The sequence below is a fragment of the Lytechinus variegatus genome, chromosome 12 (genome assembly GCF_018143015.1).
Source record: "Lytechinus variegatus isolate NC3 chromosome 12, Lvar_3.0, whole genome shotgun sequence".
Classification (NCBI taxonomy): Eukaryota; Metazoa; Echinodermata; class Echinoidea; order Temnopleuroida; family Toxopneustidae; genus Lytechinus; species Lytechinus variegatus.
Window position 1 is genome coordinate 22678990 of NC_054751.1, and position 22729 is coordinate 22701718.

At 34.6% G+C, this 22729-nt stretch overlaps 1 protein-coding gene across 9 annotated transcripts in view; it reads right to left on the bottom strand.

Annotated features, from left to right (window-relative positions):
* LOC121425736 (actin-binding LIM protein 2-like) overlaps window positions 1–22729 on the bottom strand; it is a 52319-nt gene that overhangs the window by 1596 nt on the left and 27994 nt on the right. For 3 of the 9 annotated variants that reach the window (XM_041621911.1, XM_041621910.1, XM_041621918.1), the window contains 8 exons: window positions 21604–21660; window positions 16732–16883; window positions 16228–16350; window positions 15660–15816; window positions 14414–14440; window positions 10672–10736; window positions 9692–9758; window positions 9312–9541 (listed from right to left, as the gene is read on the bottom strand). In XM_041621911.1, the coding sequence (XP_041477845.1) occupies window positions 9312–9541; window positions 9692–9758; window positions 10672–10736; window positions 14414–14440; window positions 15660–15816; window positions 16228–16350; window positions 16732–16883; window positions 21604–21660 (878 nt within the window). Of the gene's footprint in view, window positions 1–6563; window positions 6582–8038; window positions 8096–9311; window positions 9542–9691; window positions 9759–10671; window positions 10737–14413; window positions 14441–15659; window positions 15817–16227; window positions 16351–16731; window positions 16884–21603; window positions 21661–22729 lie in introns of all 9 variants that reach the window. The other 6 variants (XM_041621915.1, XM_041621916.1, XM_041621912.1 and 3 more) reach the window with 5 other exon arrangements.

Here is a 22729-nt window from a genome sequence, read left to right on the forward strand (position 1 = left end):
AGCTTATTTTTGTAGTTTGTATTATCTGCAAAGGAGACACGAACCATTCATTGAGGTCTAATGTTAGTCTGCAAGCGCAGACTCATATTTGACACTTTAACCAACAACAGGTCTAAAGTAAAGACTAGATGCCAAAGAATCTGTTTGTGTCAAATAAGACCCTGGTAGAGCCAGCCACAGTACACAGTGAATCTAGTCTCACTACTTCAGACTCTACATTATGCACTATATGCAAATTGCAAAAACTAGGGTCTGTGCCTGCAGACTAGTCCAATATAATGTATATGGGGTAGGACATTTGAATTTTATGGAATTGCCAAAAAGTCTGTAAAGGTTTTGGTCGCCCTTTATTGTCGGTTCTATTTTAAATTGTTTCCCTCTAGCATTCTCATCATTCACACGAGTTTCCTTCCATATAAATCGTATGTCAAAAAGCTTCAGTATGTCCGTTATTAAAGCTTATTTCATTTAAAAAAATTTATAGACACATCGTATTCTTTTAAGATATTATTGAGAAATTGAACAAGAAATTTTGAAAAAAAGATCTGTCCACAGTTATACAGACATATTCATATGTGTTAAATAAAGCATATCTGAACATTTATGAATAAATACCATACTCTGTGGATCCCTTTTTGAACAAGTTAACAGTAATGTTCCTGGCTTAATTAAGAAAATTCTATTTCCCAAGTCACAAATATTGACAAAATTTGTCTCCTCCTCAAATAATACATCAGTTACAGGCATCATTATAAGGACTGTGTTGCTGTACTTAGTAAAACATATTCTTAATATATAATATATTATAGATTTCCTTGCAAGATGAGGCATTTTCTTCAAAGAACAAGTAATCTGCAAACCATTTTAAACCAAACCATTTAATGGGGAATAGGTTTAATGAAAAATTAAATTAAAATCCACTTTTAACTTTGTATTTGGTGCTGGGGTGGGGAACCGCATCACATAATTTGCTGAGGTATTTCATTTTAATATACAACATGCAGCATGCTCATTCTCAATATTCAACATTCATACCTTTATAACATCAATTTGATTTTACTGATTATGCATATACAGCGCGTCCCAAAAAAAATGTCCCTCTGATATTCGGCTTAATAACTTCCAAAAATAGAAATTATTCTCAATGAAATGTATGGATATAGGAAGCCCATCTCATGTTCTAACTTCTATAAAAATTTCATTGGTCTTGCTTCAGTGGTTTGAATACACAGCCTATTATGTAACAGTGGTGCTTTTCAACCCATTCCAAGTTTATATGCATGCCACGTACGTGAATCCCTCCAACTCAGTGTAAAAAGTGGGCGGAGCTAAATCGGATTTTCGCGCCTAGCAACCCCGTTAGCAACGCATGTAAGCATCGTTCTGCTCACTCTCCATGTCTGCGATATTAAAATCCTAAAAACCTATAGAATCGTTAAAATTTAGTAAGGCTATGAATGTTTATCATTTACATTGACTATCGGTGTACAAACTCATACCGAATTTACCAGCAAGTGATGGTTATATTACGAATTATCAGTAATTTTAATGAGTGATACAAAGTGCCAAAATTTATGAGAATATAGTGTAAATTTTGTATAGCATTTCAAAATCCTTAATTTAAATATTTTCATAATTTTTCATTGCTTTAAAAAACATCTTATCACATTTAGTATAATTTTCCCGAACTGATAACGTTGATAGATTACTGTTTCTCGGCTTTATGAGGAAATGGCAGGCCTTCAAAATCGGGTTAATTTTTGTTATATTTCTAAAAGAAAATGGTTAGATTCGAACTACTATACCAACTGTTTGCCAGAAGGAGGGTTATCATCTCATAATGTTGTGTAAATGATACATTACAATATATTTTAGGAGTGAAGTAATCCATATTAGATAACATTTTATAGGATGAGTTTCGTAATGAAGAGAAAAATCAAGTTCATTCTTAGCACGCGAGCCGCAGAACGATAATTTTTAGCGCGCGCAGACATGGCTGATCCCCTGGTGTGTCGCGCGGGATTATCTAGTCCCATACTGGTGTCGGGTGGTATATTCCACGTACCTTGTCCACTTGCAGTGACCACTGTAGAGTTATATAGTGCTTCATTTTGATACTCAATCTGTGAAATACCGATATCGAAAAATGCTCGGAATATACCTGACACATAATTATTAATGATTTCATTTTCGAGAATTATTATTTCTTTCCTGCATGAATTACAAAACGTCAATCTTATAGGTCAAGAATCATGATAGAAATTGTCAAGATTTGGAAAATATAATGTTAAGTTTGCCCAATGTCATCAGTATCTCACTGTATGTTAAACAGAAAATATAGAACAACTGTATTTTTTTGTAAATTCCACGGCCGCCTCACGAACTTAAAGAGATGGTATATACAGAAGAAGAGGAAGGGCCGGGAGCCGGGTTCAGGTGTCTCAAGCGGATCGGGAGAAAGGGGGGGGTCCTTTTCCCACTCTCTTTCAAATAACCTTATTTTCTAATATTAATTCCTGTTGTTTATCGTGGAATTTTACCTTTTATCATAATTATAATTCTATACAATATGAGGATCCTACTATAAGTTTCAAGCTGTCCTGTTCAAGATTACTGATTTTTTTCTGCGGGTCCCATTAGCCCCTTTTTCATCAATCATCTTCTCGGTGTCTCTGCTACCAAGATTGACTAGGGAGTGGAGGGAAGGGGGGGGGGCGGGCATAAGTTATCATCACTCACTTTCGCCCCAGACAAGTGCCTGTTTGATATATTTTATTGCAAGAGCTTCTCTTTTCCTCCTATCTCCCTGTTCTCTCTTTTTTTTGTGTTTGTGACATTTTATATCTCAAAGATCAGCTCTCCCAACCTAAATTTCAACCGTCTCATATTATTCCTTCCCTTCTGTTATGGTAAAGCTCTCCTCCAATAAAACTAACCTATTAATATTTGCCCCTCTTATTTCTACCGGCCTGCACTCTCATTTTGGTCCTTTTCAGTATCCCTCATCGACCCCTCCCCATTGCAACTCACCATGATTTTAAGTCATTATCACGAGAGCATGGATAGGAATATTGCAGATCTATAAAATTGCTATTACTTTGATTTTAAAATAATTTGAGTACCCCCCCCGGCGGCCATGCACGTCGGTTTCATATATGTCGCATGATGGTATAGGTGGCCGTGGAATTTACAAAATATACACTTGTTCTATATTTTCTGTTTAACATATACCGTGAGATACTGATGACATTGGGCAAACTTAACAAGATATTTCCCAAACCTTGATAATGTTGTAATTTTATACAGTCAATGTTACACGTTCTTGACACTAGGCAGTTTGACTTTTTTGTAATTCAGGAAAGAAATAATAATTACCGAAAATGAAATAATTTATGTGTCAGGTATATTCCAAGCATTTTTAGATATCGGTAAACTATTAATTTCACAGATTGAGTATCAAAATTAAACACTAAAACTGCACAGTGGTCATCGCAAGGGGAAAAGGTACGTGGAATATACAACCCGACGCGGTATCGGACTGGATAATCCGAACGGACAGTCAAGGCGATCAGCCCTGTCTGCACACGCTAAAATTTATTATTCTGCGGCTCGCGTGCTAAGAATGAACCTATTTTTTCTCTTCATTACGAAACTCATACTGAAAAATGTTATCCAACATGGATTGCTACACTCGTAAGTTTTATTGTTATGTATCATTTACACAACATTATGAGATGATAACCCTTCTTCGGGAGAACAATGGTATAGTAGCTCGAATCTAACGATTTTCTTTTAGAAATATAACAAAAATTAACCTGATTTCGAAAGCCCGACATTCCATTTTTAGCGATGGAGAAAATAGCCTACCAACGTTATCAGTTCGGGAAAATTATAGTTAAAGTAATAAGATGTTTTTTAAAACAATGAAAAATTGTGAAGATATTGAAAATAACGATTTTGAAATGCTATATGAAATTTACGCTATATTTTCATAAATTTTGGCATATTGTATCACTCATCAAAATTACTGGTAATTCGAAATCTTATCCACACTTGCTTGTAAATCTGATATAGGTTGATACACTGATAGTCAATGTAAATGATAAGTATTCATAGCCTTACTAAATTTTAAGGATTCCATTAGTTTTTAGGATTTTAATATCGCATACATTTTGGAGAGTGAGCAAGACGGTGCTCACATGCGTCGCTAACAAGATTGCTTGGCGACCTACCGCGAGAGGGCTTTTATAATGGCGGGCTCCACTGAGTTGATACATAGCCTATAGGTGGTTCACGTACGTGATGCATGCAACACTGCTTTGTGTTCTGCACTTTCTTGCATATCAACCCCCTTTGGCCATTCTGACCAAGGAGATATCACCTCTATCTCCTTGTTCTGACTAAGGAATTCCCTGATCTGACAAGGGAAATATCCATGATCTAACCAGGCTCATCAAATCACAACCTTGAGTATGTTCAGAAAGGCAAAAACAGTATTGACATTTCACTTCATGTTTGATAAACGGGGGATGCACAATGATTGAGACAACGGGTCATGTCTGTTTCATGCATAATTCCAATACTGCATTTTTGTTTTCATTACTCTTTTTTAGTTAATTAGCTACTGAGGTCAAGTTCAATAATTCAGCGTAACTTTTTAAAAGAAAAAAGTCAAAATTTTCTTTGGTATAGTTCCTTTTTGCAAAGGGTGATAAACTTGTTGATTCCCCTTTTTTTAGCTTATTTTACTCATCCATCATTCACATTTTCTTTCAAGTTGGTGCACTGATTCCCCTTATCAATCATCAAACACACTTAATTTTTTATGTTTCTTGTCCTTCTGAACATGCTCAAGTTATGATTTGACGAGCCTAGATATGATTAGGGAATTATCCCTGCTCAGATCCTGGATGTAAGAATGGGGGTTAACGTGCCATAGACAATGAAGAAATGCATCAATGCTGCAAACTTGGAATGAGCTAAAATGCACCACTGTTACGTAACAGAGTGTGTATTCAAAACCGCTGAAGCGCGACCAATGAAATTTTCATAAAAGTTAGAACATGAAATGAGCTTTCTACTCATGAACATTTATTTGGGAGTCTTACCACATTTTAGAATTAATTCAGTCCTATGTCAGAGGGACATTCTTTTTGGGACGCGCTGTATATTACACATACCGGTAACCATCTACTGACATATTATAATTATAGGGCAGCTGATGATGAGGGATAAAATAAACCTATAGTTCAAGGAGTCGTGAGTCATACTCAGTCACTAAAAAATTCTACAACTTGAGATTGCATAAATATGATGTGTGTAGCCAAGCAGGGGGGGGGGGGGGCTAGCGGAAAAAAGGGGAATGGAAAGGATATTTGTATCTACAAATGGGAAATATGATATATATAATATCATATAATTGCATATATATATGCTCTCCTGATATATATAAGAAAGTGAATTAATGTACAAACACAGGACCACCATATTGTAATGTATAACATAAGTGAGAGAGAGAGAAAAAAAATAAACCCTTCAGAAAACAAAATGATATCAATTATGATATGATGGTAATGATATGGAAAATACAGTGCAGGGATTCGGCAACATATATATACTTTTGCTTTTAGTGATTTATAAAAGTAATTGCAAAATTGGTTTAATTCTATTCAAGGAAGAATAATGGGCATTTCCTTGGCGGTTCATTCCAGATGATTTTGATACAAAATCAGAATGTGTGACACGAAAATAATAGAAAATATTTGGACAGTATGTCAATACAATGTAATCAAAGCTATTTGTTGCAAACAACACTTTCCCCTTTTACATATTTTTTGTTTTCAACTTCAATTTACAATACAAATTATAATTTGTAGTGACCAATTTTCCAGAGTAAGAAAAAATAAAGAATAGTACACATTTATTACTTGATAAAGAGTAATGATTAATTTTGCTACAATTGTAGAAACACACCCTTTGGATTTGCATAATATTGATTTTTATCATATAGATCTTTAATAAACATGTATTAATGATTACACACAATTCTATGAAATTCTAAAGGAAAGATATGCTATTGCCACTCAATCATTTAAATTGATTTGGTTTCATTTTTTCTTTATTTTTATTTTCTTTGTGTTTTTTAAATAACTAAAATCTACATGACCAAGATTAGTAATAGGCTTAATAATTCATAAGTATTACTATACACACATTTGAAAGATGTATATATGGCTGCCATTGCTATTCTGGGTATTGAGTATTGGGGCTCTGGACTGTTTGGAAGTTGATGAGGGGTTGGAATAGTTGGGGTGGGGTTGAGGGTGGGGTTATGGAATGGAATAATTCAAACCAGAAACATAGAGCTAATACCTTGGCGAGTCAAAAACAGTCGTTTCATTCATTTTTATTCAAACCACCTATATGTAGCTGGTACAAAAGTAATGTTTAAACGGCTGTTTTCGACTCGCCATACGGCCACCGTAGAACAAATGTGACCAAGGTATTATTCATGTATGAAAACATCAATCATCATTCAATTAGAAAACATGTACAATCTTTACCTCTCGTCCCATTTTTGACTAGTTTATTGAGAGCAAGAGAAAGAGGAACGACTAGGATTATCAGTATTGTCTACAAGAATGACCAATTCAATGACCACTTAATTGTACCTAAACTTCTTTCCATTATCATGTATAATGTGAGTAACTGATTTTAACAAAGGATATCACATGTGCATTCCTCATGCCACAATTTTTACCCTCAGTACTTTAGTAACACCAAAAATGTGGTTTAAAAGCTTTTGCAAAGGTTTAACATATTGATATAAATTGTACAAGCCATTGTTGTAAGTGCATTGGGTAAGATTTTGACATATAAAGCTCACAGAGACAAGCAATTAAAGATGTCAACTATAATTTGAAGAGATTGATATACTGAATATTATGCTCCTGCTTTTGAAACAGTGTTGTGATCACTTATCCATGCCTTTTGGTAGTATCTGACAAATTTTATGGTTATGTATTTGAAGTTTGCTAAATATTTTGCAAAAAATCTAAGGCTCAAAGGGTACAAGTCAAATGCAACTGCAGCTTTGAAAACAATATCTTGTAATGCTCATTATTATCTATGGATACAAATTAAAAAGAAAAAGGTAGAATGAAGTCATGAATCTTCTTTCTTTCATATTTTTTTTCAATTTTACTTAATCGGTGATGAGCATGCATTTCCCTCTTGAAAAATAAATTCCAAATTACATACTTGAAAAGAACATTCTTTTATAACACTGATCTATTTGTCTTTTTATTTGGGAAAAACATATGCTGTTTGTTTGGAACATTTATTAAAAGCTTATGCATACTTTATTTCGAAAATAGCCAGTACATTGCATCACTAACATATTTTTTGCATGTGCTCTTGTAGCTATATACATGTTTGACTATTGTATAATAGCATATACAGATTTAATATAAACATGCCACTAATTCAAATCATGGGCTTTCAAATAGGGCCCTGCCAATGCAATTTCCAATATCAGGAAACTAACTAAACAACTCCATCAATTAAAATATAAACAACCATTACTTGAAAGGATATCATTATCTCTCATTTACGGTAAAGATCCTTATGATCTATACTAACTTTAAAATAACCACATAGTACTCAGGTACATGTATGCCTGCGAATTGAAAGTGCAACATAACACAGTAAAGTATGCAAGGCTTGATGCAAGTAGAAGGAATACTTCATGAAAACTGTAACGATATAATACGAGAGACAATTAATGAGGTGGCTTCATGATACAATGTGTACCAGTATTCTTTTGTTGGCATATGTTTGCTCCTTATAAGGCAAGAACATACTTGCTGCAAATGCTGCGTTTGGGTGATCATTTTCGCAGCACGTGCCCACAAAAGAAGACATGGTGCACCCTGAAGTCACTACATTGATTCATTCTTCATAATGAACACCTTCAGGAGTTACACGACGATAGGATATATAATATGAATTATCCAAAATGCAATGTTAGTGAACATACCACAGGCATATTACTAATGGACGATCCCTTCTCCATGGTGGACGTAGACACGTTCTTCTGGAAGTTAGTGGTTAGTTTGGTTGCCATGGTTACAACATCATCATCATACAATGAAAGGTAAGTATGGGGGCAAGATAAAAGATCATGCAAGGGTGTGTTAGTAAGGGTTATATTATATGCTGATGAACTCCAATAAGAATATTTTTTCCATGTTTATTTTTAGCAAACTGCAATGGTACAACACACTCATAAAGGAGTCAAATTCAATTTTATTTCAAATTTATAATTGTTGTGGTTTGGAACCTAAAAGTTGGATTTTGAGTTTAAGTATTACATACTCAAGTTTTGGAACAATCTTTTAATCTTCCCTTATCACATTTTACTCATTAACATGAACATCAAAAATAGTTTTTGTTACACTGCACAGGTGGAAAGCCATGTAATTGCCATAAAAGGCAGATTCATCCAATTTTTTTCATGCTTGTCTGGACTTCATTTGTATATGTAAAAGGGAGTATTTCCTTCAATAGAAGACAAACTTCCTTTCCATTTCATACCATTACGTTTTGCTAATAATTTATTTAACAAAATATTCAAAGAGAAGTCAATACAAATGTTTCTGTGAGCAAATCTATTTATTTGCAAACTGTTTCAATGCCCAGACGAAAAGACTTTAGAGTAAATGCAAGTTCAGAGCAATGTTCAAATAGTGTAACATTGCAGCTCTTAGAGCTCTAGTAATTAATCAAAATTAGAGGTCTTTGCAAGAGCTACAACAGAAAATGCATGCATTTTGCATATTTCCATACAACCAAACAAAGTCTGTGATTCCCATATCAAGTTTGTTTTCTGCCAATAAATGCTTTCTGCATATATTCTGATAATTACATTGTTTATATTGTCAATTGATACCAATAAATGTATTTTAGGATCTCGATTTACTGCATGCAGAACTTTTGCCAATTAACTCCTGAAATTAAACACAATTTGATTCTCCTCCAATCAGAATCCCTAATTTTGCATTTGGATTTGATTTTGCTTGCATTTAAAGCATCTGATTTTGCAATGGGCTCCTGATATCTTATTCTTAACAAAAGCCCCACAACTAAAAAAATATAATTGTGTAAGAGCTGATTCAATACAGATTAAAGTAATTGAACACTTGATGACCTTTGACCTTTTCTACCAAATTCACATGCCAAATGCACTATTACCATCCAGCGTCCATCTTGCACATGATCCTTGGGGGTGTCAATACGCCCCTAAAACTTACTTGCACTTTGACCCTACGACCTACAGGCCTACCCTTTGGGGTGGACTTATATTTAGGAGCAGCGATCCTTACAGCCTTAGCTGATCTAGGTACCTTAGGCTCCATTGAAGGCATAGATTGACCGGTGGTGATCCTCAACGTCCGAAGCTGACGGTCATTCATGTTGGCCAGTCTGGGAGAAAGCTCTCCGCTGCTTGCATAGCCGTTGGATATGTAGCCTTCAGAATTGCCTGTGACACACGATGAAAAGAGAGAGTGAGGGATTGGCATTGGTTCTAAGGTTCTGCACTGGAGCCTTCACATTGGAACAGGTCTTAAAGACAGAATTTATTCCTTACATTAAAAGGGCAAACTGAATCAGATAATAAAGAGAGTCTTACCATCGCTATACCACGACCCACTCCTAGCGTTCATTGGAAGAGAATTTGCTTTCCTGTAAGCTTCGTTCTGTAAAGGTTAATGAAATGATAGAACAAATTAAGCTTAAAACTTTATGTTCAGTATCCATACTTTGTTTCACCAAAATTATCATTGACTAGTCAAGTACATTCATTATCATTTATAACACATCTCCATCCCTCAGGTCTCGAATTGGATTGCAAATTTTTGAAGAAATAAATCTTATCAATATTACTGCACATAATCAATCACGAGAAGTTTTGTCCAGATCCAAGGTCTCTATGAAATAAAAAAAAAAATCAAGGGGAAGACTTTTGCATGTGATAGTGTTATAATAGCTCCCATTCTCATGAACAGAAAACATTTTGTTAAATACAAGATTTTGCATTCAAGCAGTTATCTCAAATAACCATAACGATGATGGTGATGACAATCCTAGGTATTTATATAGTGCCATCTTGGTGCAATCAATTTTGAGGGCCCAATCATTAAGGGCAGAAATCTCTCCTAAAAGGTAGAGGGAACCAGGGGCTAGAAAATCTGACAAGCACAAAAAAAGAGAAAAAAGAAAGGTATCATCCCAAGTGTAAGGTTATTTCGACTAAAAGACATGTTTTATTTCGATTTCGAATGATGTATTTCTTACCATCATAAAAGACCAAAAATAGTAGGGAGACATTTGATATTGTGTCCCCCCTACTATTTTGGGAAGGGGGACGCATCTCCCCTGTCCCCCTGGGATTTCCGCCCATGCCAATTATTACCATCCGGCTTCAGCTTAAGCTGGCCAATTCCAGAATATTCAGGGAAGGGTACCATTTCACCCCACCTGGGTTAAGTAAAAAAACGACTTTATGAAATAAAACCGGACTTGCTTTTTCATAGAATTAATGGAAACAATTAGAAAAAAAAGAAAAAAAAAACAATTAGAAAAAAGACAGTACGATAATCATCATCTTACCAGGCTTTCATATCTTAGATTTGGTGGAAGTGTTGAGCTTCTGGGCGGTGTCATCATCATATTTTCTAATCATTCAAAACAAAAAATAAGAATACTCTCAAAGTAAGCTTTGGAGTGATATTTCAAATGTTTCCTTCACGGTCACTATTAACCTTATACATACTGATTTTTTTTAACTTCCATTGGATTTCCACTGAGACAATCGGGTACAAGTAGGCAATGGCTTAAATGGAGTTGATTACTGGGTTTGATGAGCATTTTGACTATCGGACAATGTTAGCAAAGTCTTGATACAGTAGTTGATATTTTTCCAAGCTTATATGAGAATGGGGAAAAGGACAAATGAAGCCTCAGATCCACACTTGCCCCTTTCAAACCCAAATCGTATCTCAGAAGTACAAAGAATGGATCTGGATTCCGCTTGTCAGAGGGCTGTGTCTTTTGCTTTTTCATTCTTCTATGAAGAGACAGTCCCATCATGCAGAATAATGAAATGAAATCAATGTATCATCAATCATCTCAAGCTGGAAATAAAAACCACATGCAATAAACAGTGCATGTTAGTATGTACCTAATATTTATAACAATTTATAAGATACAAGTATCATTAAGTTTTTGTAAAAAGAATACTTTAAAAACAGGTTTGCTTATAATCTAAATTATTATTGTGCAGCTTATTACTTAAAGGTAGCTAAAATAAAAATAAAAAGTATTGTTTAAATCAATATGTCTCATACCTCAAAATCATCAAATCATGTCAGGAATACATATAGATTTAAATCAACTAATGTCCTAAAATAAATGACAACCGACACTAAAAAGACATAATAAAAAAAAAACAGAAAGTACTTATAAATATATCTACAGACTTTTGAAGGGAAATTACAATCTACTATGTATAGTCACATAACGTTTGGAAGAATCCTACTGCAAAGTGAAAAATATAATATTTCTACGTTGTTGTTATGATGTCTATAAATACATATACATGTTGATTTCTAGATGAATCTAAGCAGTAGAAGGAAACGTGATGAAAAGTTTTGAAGTCTTTGGCAGACAATACAGAGCTAGTAAGTATAAGAATTTTCTAAGCACAAGATCACTGTTTATGATCAGATTTAAACATAGAACTAGAGATTAAAGAGTGATTGAATTAAACAGTAATGAACTCAAAACTACATGGCAGTGAGGAGATGAATTGGGAACTTAGAGTACAAAACTACTTCTATGATGTAGCTTATACCTATATAATAGAAAAAAAATGCATTTTAAGAACAAAATCAACTAAGTAATAGACAGATTTGTGAGAACACTAAAAAGAATTATTGATGTTCAATCAACAAAGGTACATGGGAGATAGATACAATTAAATCTATTGATAGTTGCATAATAAAGAAAGTTGATTTACAATAAAGTGTGACAGTCAGTGGATGTTCTGTTCTGATATGTACCCATTAACAGTCACACGACTCCACCCCGCCGTTCCGTACAGAGCACTCGTTGGATGGCAAAACTACTGTTATATAAACTGTTTAAACTATTAGGCAACAAAGCCTAAGACTTGGCTCCCAGATGAAATATGTCATCAGTCACTGTCTACTGTTTAAAAAATGCCTTCCATACAATACTAAATTAATTCATATCTGTGTAATATGGACCTCCAGGTTGAAGAGGTCTGTATCAGTTTTAACCCAATGAATACCAATGTCACTGAACCTGTAAGCTTCTGGGAGGAACTACCTGCTTCCAGCTGAAAACATGTTAGTGCAGAAAATGGGGGCTGGGGGGCTTCAGACCCCCCCTTTTTTTCCAAAACCGTGTACAAAAACAAAAAATTGACCATATGATTGTGATTTTTTGCATGGTCAGCCCCCCCCCCACTTTTGGCTCAGCCCCCCACTTTGAAAACCGTTCCAAGGCCCCTGCATAATCAGTTCTCCAGGGCAAATATGGGGGGGAGGAGAAGTGCTTTGTAACACCAGTTTACATATACTGGTAACCATTTTAAGGATCAGAGATAATTTTATTGGAACAGTTCACACCATATTCTCTTTTTGTAGCTGTAAATTCAGTATACCTTTTTACTTGGTTAGTACAACAATTGTGATGCTTAAAAAGAAAACATACTTTAAATCATGCACATCATTAGTCATACAAATTATGAATCAGGCTTGCCTGAATTGGTCATTTCCTGCGTAAAAAAAAGAGTGTGCAAAATTGCACAAAATGACAAACTGGATTTTTTTTTTCAAAAAGTAGTTACTAAATGTGATGTTGAGCTAGGCTCTGATTACTATTCATAAACACACCACAAAGGTTGCAGTATATTGCATGAGTGTTTGTGCATCCTCAAAGATGATTAATACCATGGTCACATTTGGTCTACGGCGGCCGTACGGTGAGACGAAAACAGCCGTTTTATTCATTTTTACTAAAATCACCTATGTGTAGCTGGTAGAAACAAACGTTAAAACGGCTGATTTCAACTCGCCGTACGGCCGCCGTAGAACAAATGTGACCAAGGTATAAATATTGGTGAGAAATCAAACACCATGACACTTGCTGTGAGTTAAGTATCAAAAGCAAAATCCCTAAAATCATAGTTAAACATCCATTCTTTCCCTCCCCTATCCACATCCCATGTGGCTATCCATTTTGACGGACAACTGGAATAAAAAATGTCTATTATAGTAAAAAATTCTCTCTTTTCATTAATGATAAGAAATCTGCAAATCTGAGAGTAAGTCATGCATACATCCATAGGACTGTTTGGGGTCAGAGAAATTAATAAATAAACAAAGAAAAAACTTGTGTGTCCAGAATTCTAAGGGCATCAACCGATCACCTTTCACCCAAAGCTGATGCCCTTTAAACTCTTACACAAACAAATTGCACTGTGGTACAATCCTTTAAAACATTTTTAATTTGGGGCATTTTAAATCTTGAAATATAGCAAATAACATTAACTCTTTGGTATTGTTGTTTTTTCTCAAAATAAATTGTAATATTGCATTTGCAGAACCTGCAAAGCTTTTAACACTGATATTTTAAGATTGATCTTAAACCCATGTTCTTTTGGAATGTACCTCTATGCAAATATTGAGAGCAATAAGAGAAAGAAAAACAAAAATCATGCAAGTGAATTGCAGAATCATTCTTCATTCAATCTTGTCATGTGATATCTATGACCTTTGACCCTTCAACCCCATGTTTCATCATGCTGACCTATTGGATTTGCACAAGGTCAAAGTGAAGAAAAAAAGGGCATATTTTCCCCTTCACCAAGTAAGTGTCAATTAAGATGTGCCATTGTTTATGTGTAAAGTTTGGCATTGGGGTACATAGTGAATGTAAAACTTGAAACATAGTGTTTGTATGAGGTTTGTTTGTGATTTGAGTGGAATTTGTTTTGAGTCTAGATCTACTATGATGGGGGCAACTTTGGTGTCAAAAGAAAAAAAAAGAAATTTGTTCTCCATTGCAATATTTTCCTGGTAGGAAAAGCTAATAAAGAGAGCTCAAGGATTTCTTGAAGTCTGATGTTTCAAAGACCCACATGGTGAAAAGTTCAGAGAGGGGAATGGTTTCACCAGCACAGATAAAGCTCCTATATGATGAATGCATTTCACCTACACACGAATGGTATAACCTGCCAGTGCCATGATAAGCAATGGAATACAGGGTGCAACCATTTGAATACAGGGGGGTTGAAGAGTCAAAAAGTGGCATCTAACCCTCTTACCTCTCCATTTTCGATGTCTCAAAGCCACTGTGAATGGAATGACAATTCACATCCAAACATCAAGTCATATAAATCATAATTAATCTAACTCCTCACTACGTTTGCTTTTTTAAAAAAAACACTGCATTCACAAGAAGGCATAGAAAATATAATCCTTGATTTAAATCTCTGCTTTAAAGATGTGCTACAGGTATATTTTGTATAGCTTTAATGGCTTTCAACCTCTACCTCTGGTATTTCTAATAGTGAAATATGACTGTTGCACCAATGTCAGGAGCATAGTGTATCTTACATAATGTTTGTTCAGCAAACAATTCTCTAAATTTGGGTGTGATAAGCAGATACTGCCATCTTCTTTAGATCTGAACACATTATTTTTTCCCATTTTTGTATCGGTAAGTGTTCAGACATACGTAAAATATGCTGCAACATTGTTGTGATGCATAATCTAAGAAGATACAATTAATTTCTTCATGAAACACAATTACAGTTGATTAATTGTTGATAGTAACAGGCTGAATTTGATTAGCAATCTACTGAGCAAGTGATGGCTGGGGGGGTGTTTCACAAAGATTTAAGTATGACTTAAGTCGCACTTAAATGCCGACGCGTACAAGATATGCAACGCGTGATCTTATTGATAGATACGCATTAGTACGCGTCCTCTTGAGACGATCTGACCAATGCGGTCAAGCCTTTCACATCGTACGCAACCCGGCATTTAAGTCCGACTCTAAGTCATACTTAAATCTTTGTGAAACACCCCCCTGGTTATTTATTAACTTTTATTTTTCATTTCAGGCATGATTCCTACAGTCTAATTCTACACTATTGGTAAAGTTATTTGATAATTTCAATATTCATTTCGATTCCATTCATGGAAAATTTTAATGTGATAATGTGTAAGGACAGCTAAAATTTTCTACCTACACTAGCTAAGTCTGCTTGGATGAAATCCATAAACCACTTTCTCTTGTTCATGACTTGTCAATCTTTGATGAGTATTAAATCGTATCAAACAACGGCAGTTTCATATAAATGGGCAAAAATGGCCGAATTCATTCAGTGTGTGTCATTATGATTTGCAACTATGGAATCTTTGCCACGATGGTGATTACCGTGGTCACCTTGATGATGATTGGTTGCTAAGCTCTGTTACCATGGTTATTAGCATGAAATTATATTATAGGGAGTGAAAGATATACATGTAAAAAGATTTAACTGGAATTCACAACAATATTTTTACCTGCATCCATAGAAGATTCATGCCTTGGACTGATGGGAAGTTCTTTGTTAGCTGAAGGTGTTCTGGAGGCACTCCGAGGGTCAAGATTACTGATTTTTCTCTGTTTTAATTCGGCTTTTAAGATCTCCTTACCCAACGCTGAATCTACCTTTGAAACCTGTAATCGAGGGGGGAGGTAAAATATTTGAAGAAAAACACAATTTAAGAATAATCAATTACTTCATGAAATTGAGCAAGAAAGCTTGGGGCAGGATCATAAAGTGTTTGACTAGAGAAAAATCAATGACAACCATTATGAGCTCCAGAAATAATTGTATTTTATTGTAAAAGAGGACATAACATGCCTCATGAAACACTTCAATGTACTGTTGTATATTAAGTACTTGGAGATACTTGACAACAATACTTGTATTTCTAAGGCACTACATATACGGCAAAAAATAATCGTCCACTCCATGTTATTTATGACTTGCATTGTGTCTGAATGATTCGTTGAAATAAATAATCATGATAATGGTAGTAAAATGTACATAAAAATGATAATTTCATCATTATTTACTGTCCTCACCTCAGCATCAATCTGCTTTTCTTCCTCCTCATCACTGTTATGTAGATCACCCATTGACTTACTCCTGGAGTGAAACTGATACTTAGCAAATGCTGGTGGTCCAGGCCATATCTCACTCTCAATCTGCAGTAAAAAATAAAGATAAACCATTGTAATTGTTTTATTTTGATTAGTTCATTTGATTAGAATATTGCTGCCATCAAATATCTATCCACTGTTTCTACACAATGGATTCCATTTCATATTGGTCAATATTTGTCTCCTGTCCATTCTTGCATTTGAATTGGATAGGTTCAGGTGCGCATCTGAATATTTTTTAAGGGGGTGTGAATTTTCAAATAAACCTAACAAAGCAAAGAAGACAAAATTGTCATCACTCGTTTCTACGGGATACACCCGCAACTTCTGCCTCCCCCCTCCGAGAAAACAAAATTTGTTTATTCAATCATCTTTTGAATAAAACAACCTACAATATACATGTATCAAACTACTGGTATAACTAACCTTCGCTGGTTGGCTTGGACTGGGTTTCTTGGCAGACGGGAACTTGGATTGTCTGACCATTTCAGCTGATAAGGCTTCATCCTTCACTGGTTTGACCTTTGGTCTGAGGGCATCAAAAGCACTGTGGGGGCGTGGTCTTCTCCTGTAGCCACCTGATTGGTAAGTGAAGAGAGGGAGATGAACTGTTCAATTAGCATGTATTTAAAATACCAGCATAAGTAGGCCTAAAGGTAATAAATAATACATTTTTGTTATACAAGTTTATAATGTAGAACAGTTACATTGCATACATATCATCATCATCACCACCATCATCATCATCATCACACCATCATCATTATCACCATCATCATCATCCTTGTCATCATCATCATCATCGTCATCGGTTTTCATTTAAATCAATCATTTGTGCATTCATTTGTCTTCTTCACCATCATCAGCATTGTCATCATTATTCATTTAATGAATTGTATTGTTTGTGTATTCATCTCCTTCTTCTTCTCCATCATCATTACAGATTTATCTTAATTCATCAATTCACACAGACGAGTATACATGTAGGGGAAGGCGGGGTAAGTTGAGCATAGGGGCAAGTTGAGCCACCAGCCCCAGGCCAATAATGAATGAGTCAGACATTGTGGTGGTGTCATGCACTGATGACCCATAGCATAACCCCTAACCCCACCACATTGTTTTCAACTTTGAAACAAAAAGTAGTTTTTTAGAGGGAAAAACATGAATTTCAGCCAAAAAAGTAAAAAAGAGTGTGAAATAGATAAGTGATTTATAAACACACACGTCTTTAAATATAATAAAGACATGATAACAACATTATTAGTCCAGGTATGGATCTTCATTCTTGTCATAGTCTTTTATATGATGGATGCATAATAAATGTGTGGATACAAAATTATCGCACTAAGTTAGGACTGGGGTAAGTTGAGCCAAACAGCATGGGGCAAGTTGAGCCATGGTAATTCCTATGGTAATGTATCTTAAAAAACAAACAAACCATAAAAATCGATTGAAATGCTGGCTGAAAGGAGCAAATTTACATGACTGCTCTTTTCCTTTTAAAGGATGTTAGTATTTATAGAGAATTAGCAAGTGAAAAGTCTTGAAACAAAAAATTGACATGCTGGTTCTCCCCTCATACATTTTGTACATAGTTTTTGTGGCTCAACTTACCTCAGAAGGTCGCTCAAACTTACCCCATATATGGGGCAAGTTGAGCCATTTGACATCGTTTTTTTCAAAGGTCACGATGACTTTCAGTGTGGGGATAGAAAATTATATATAGGTGGAAAATATTTCAGAATTAAATTTCAAGGCAAGGTACTTATTTCGACAAGATTATTAATCATATCAATTCTAACATGCAAAAAGCAACAAGTGGAATGCCTCTGGCCGTCTCACCTGCATCACGCGGTTCAATATAGCAGCAGTGCTGACTTTGAATACTACTCTAACTCGCACAAGATGTTCAGTGATACACGGTTACTCTTATGTCCACTTTTTATGAACTAGACCAATAAACTTACAGAGATATGATGGTTATTCAACAAAAAACCCCAACATGGCCAAAGTTCATTGACCTTACATGACCTTTGACCTTGATCATGTGACCTGAAACTCAAACAGGATGTTCAGTGATACTTGATTACTCTTATGTACAAGTTTCATGAATCAGATCCATAAACTTTCAAAGTTATGATGGTAATTCAACAGATACACCCAATTCGGCCAAAGTTCATTGACCTTTGACCTTGGTCATGTGACCTGAAACTCAAACAGGATGTTCAGTGATACTTGATTACTCTAATGTCCAAGTTTAATGAACTAGACCAATAAACTTTCAAAGTTATGATGGTAATTCAACAGATACCCCCGATTCGGCCAAAGTTCATTGACCCTAAATGACCTTTGACCTTAATCATGAGACCTAAAACTTGCACAAAATTTTCAGTGATGCTTGATTACTATTATGTTCAAGTTTCATGAATCAGATCCATAAACTTTTAAAGTTATGATGGGAATTCAACAGATATTCCCAATTCGGCCAAAGTTCATTGACCCTAAATGACCTTTGACCTTGGTCATGTGACGTGAAACTCATGCAGGATGTTCAGTGATACTTGATTAACCTTATGTCCAAGTTTCATGAACTAGGTCCATATATTTTCTAAGTTATGATGACATTTCAAAAACTTAACCTCAGGTTAAGATTTCGATGTTGATTCCTCCAACATGGTCTAAGTTCATTGACCCTAAATGACCTTTGACCTTGGTCATGTGACATGAAACTCTAATAGGACGTTCAGTAATACTTGATTAACCTTATGGCCAAGTTTTATTAACTAGGTCCATATACTTTTTAAGTTATGACGTCATTTCAAAAACTTAACCTCAGGTTAAGATTTGATGTTGACGCCGCCGCCATCGGAAAAGCGGCGCCTATAGTCTCACTTTGCTTCGCAGGTGAGACAAAAACTGTCACAACTTACCCCGCCTTCCCCTATATTCATTACAACTGATAGAAAACTGAAATATTAGCAACCCATGAAGTAAATATTAATACAGTATGATCTGTCACAAGGACAGACATATATCTATGTCACTGTAAATATTACCCTTGCAATTGCTTCAAATAATTATCTCGGAGAAAAATATATCCATTAAAGATATTTGCAAAACTTTAAGGAAGCAAGTAACACATTCATTTAAGATTGTTAAAATTGACATTTTCAGGGGAAATTATATGCATTTATTTCATAAGATGTAAAACACCACTTTCATGCATATTAGTGGGTTCAGATATTGTTGCTACAAATATATAAATCATTTTAGATAACAGTAAATAATACATTATTAAGCTATGTTTTAATGTGTTACAAAAAGAAATAAATAAAAAATAGAACTCAAAATGATGATGCATGCTTTGGACCCGATATATATAAAGAATATCTTCATTATCTTGTTCATCAGAAACAGATCAATACGTATAATAAAGGTGAGGAAGTAAATTTCCATAATTAGTTAAAATATGATAAGAGCAAAAACATGTTATAATTGCTCAAATATCACAAGGTGGTTGGCTTTTTTAAAGTTTATTCCTCATGTGAAAATAAATTCAGAAGTTGATGATTATTGTTATTATCCAAATCATAATTACATTTCTACGACAGTAGATTTCATTATTACAATGATACAATACTGATAAAACAGTTGATATAAAATAATACTGAACATATTCATGAAGATGCATTTATTGAAATAAGAATCTGAACACAAATATCAAATTTGTTGCAAAAAATTAAAATATCATGGTTAATTGTTCTGGAAGACAAACAGAACTTAAGTGAATTGCAGATTGCACATCTATGGAACATCTAGAATGAGTAAAAAAAATGTTAGCCTGTAAAATTAATAACACATGCTTGGAAAGCATACATACAATGTTTATATCTATATTGGTGCAATGAGGGGAACTATCACATGCATTTTAAAACGCATGATTTCCAACTCAAGAAAATAATTCAACATAAAAAAAAATACAGCAAAAAGTGATATTACATGCAATGCATTACGTGATGCATCCTTCCGTGAAAAAGCGTAGCTTGGCAGGAATATTAAGATTGTAGATAACTCAAACGAAAATGTCTCATGGCTGATATCAATCATCATGTTCTGAACGTCTTAATTATTCTTAAGCTGACTTATAAACACTCAAAGAATTCGGTGTAATCCTATAGCCTTATGAATAATTGTTCAATGTGTTCTTGTTCAAATGAAGGCTATTCAAACCAAGGGCTGAACTTAATCTCAACATTTGTTGAAATCTGAAAAGGCACCTTTCCATAATTCTGTTCAGCATCATTCACTGTGGCATTCTTGCAACCCCCCCCCCCCCCCCCCGTGTGTCTACGCTGATATAGAAGGAGAAGAAGCTCATGGGGATTCCCTCCGAAAGCAAGATTGCTGCTGATGACGGGACTTACTTTTGCTCAGGTATCCAACAGCATACTCTACCAAAAGGCTACTGGACTGAATTGGATTGGATATTCTACCTCTATGGGATTTATGTGTATTACAGACTGGTGGTGCCTTTTTAGTGTTCAGATGAAAAGTAAATAAAAACATTTGGTGATGTGTATGGGTGAGAAAACATAAATTTATTAATAGATGTTGAGTAAATAAAAGGACTGTGTTTAAGACAATAACAGCAGTACTTGATCAAATTCTAATGTATCTCACAAAGCAGGTGCATTAACATCATGTTTGACATTATGACCAATCACAGGTATTCATGATCAGTGTTACTTGATGAAAATATATTTTGTTATCCATAGGCAAAGGAAAAGGTTTAATTTTCTTAAGTATCATGGAAAATTGTTATTTAAATGGATGTTGCCTCTAAGTCTAACTTCAATTTGCTCATGTGGGACTCAAAACTTTATAGAAGAATACATTTTCTTCCTGCAATTTTACATCTCCGAAAAATGCCCATTTAAAAAAATATATAAATCTAGATAACTATAAAGTCCCTTTTCCACCCATCCACCACCTCCATTTTTTTTACATACAGATGATCTTCTATTGGAGAAAATAAATCATAATTTCAGAAAAAGGGAATGATTCTGACAAAAATAAGAGAGTAACTAACAAAGCTGAATTAGTTCAAAAAGTCTTCTACAGTACCTATATTAGTGCAAAATACAAAAACAAAACTATAATGACTCTGTGATTAGTGTAATTATTTATCTTCTTCAGAAGAATTTCTGGTGATTATGCAGGCACTTGCAACAAACTGCTGATTTTTTTTCTGATCGACGATGCACAAGAAACACATAGCTAAAAGAGGCATGTCCTTACCCGGACGTGGAGGGGGAAGATCATATCGCGGAGGCGACATGTACGAAAATTCTTCACCTGTAGAGGGCGGTATACAACTAAGAGTCAACAACTGAACTGAATAGTGATCCTAATAGTTTGAGGTTGCAAAGTAAGGTGCAAAACTAAAAATGCTTTTTAAAAAAAACAACACAAATCAGGCATTCCATCTCAAAATTTATTTTTTCATGCTACAAAGAAATGTCCTACATGTAGTCAATCAAAGTGATCTTTTGCATTACATACCAGCTTTATTTTCCCCTAACAGAAACAACAGATTTAGAATATGAAGGTTAGCTTCACCACAGCTTGAAAAGAAATTGGTTTTAAACCATATACCTCCCCCCCCCCTAAGAAGTGACAAATCAATCAAAACCCTATGGGCATTGTTCTCGCTGTGGAAAGCAAATTTATTATACTTGAAAGCCTTTGACAATTTTTCAATTTCTCAATTGATATAGTTTTACAAAATTAAAAAAAAACATATATAATCATGTCTCCAAAATACTAATCACTTCTTCAATCATCATTATGAATAACAGATCAATGATATATTTTTAAGTAAGACGAGTGAATTTGGAATAAGTTCAGTGCAATATTATAAATGAACTGAAACTGAAACTGCTTTCCTGCACCTATATCATTAAACAGCATGCATACTCACATACATATATATTGGTGAGGATTATGGCTGGATTAGTAAAAGAAATATCAAATCAATAGTGACACAAGTGCACTAAATTTCATGCATTTCTATACACTAAAATTTAGAGTTATATTCCTTCATCTCTTTGTTTCTGATTGTTTCCCCCAGTGTTTTACTTTCCCTGGGATATTTGGTAAAAATTAATGATAGAAAACTTGGAAATGATTAAACAATATTACAAAAAATGGAGATTAGATTGTATCTACAGTGCATACAATTCAGCTTATTATTAAGTTTTAATATGCAAATTGATTCAATGAAGTGGAAAGTAACAAGCAATACTATAAAAGAAATGTGGGGAAAAACCTGTTATTTTCAAAATAAATGAAAGGGATATAAAATCAATTGAGACAGGCTGTGGTTAGTGCCCAACAGAATTATAGATCTAGCTTTGTAGAATTA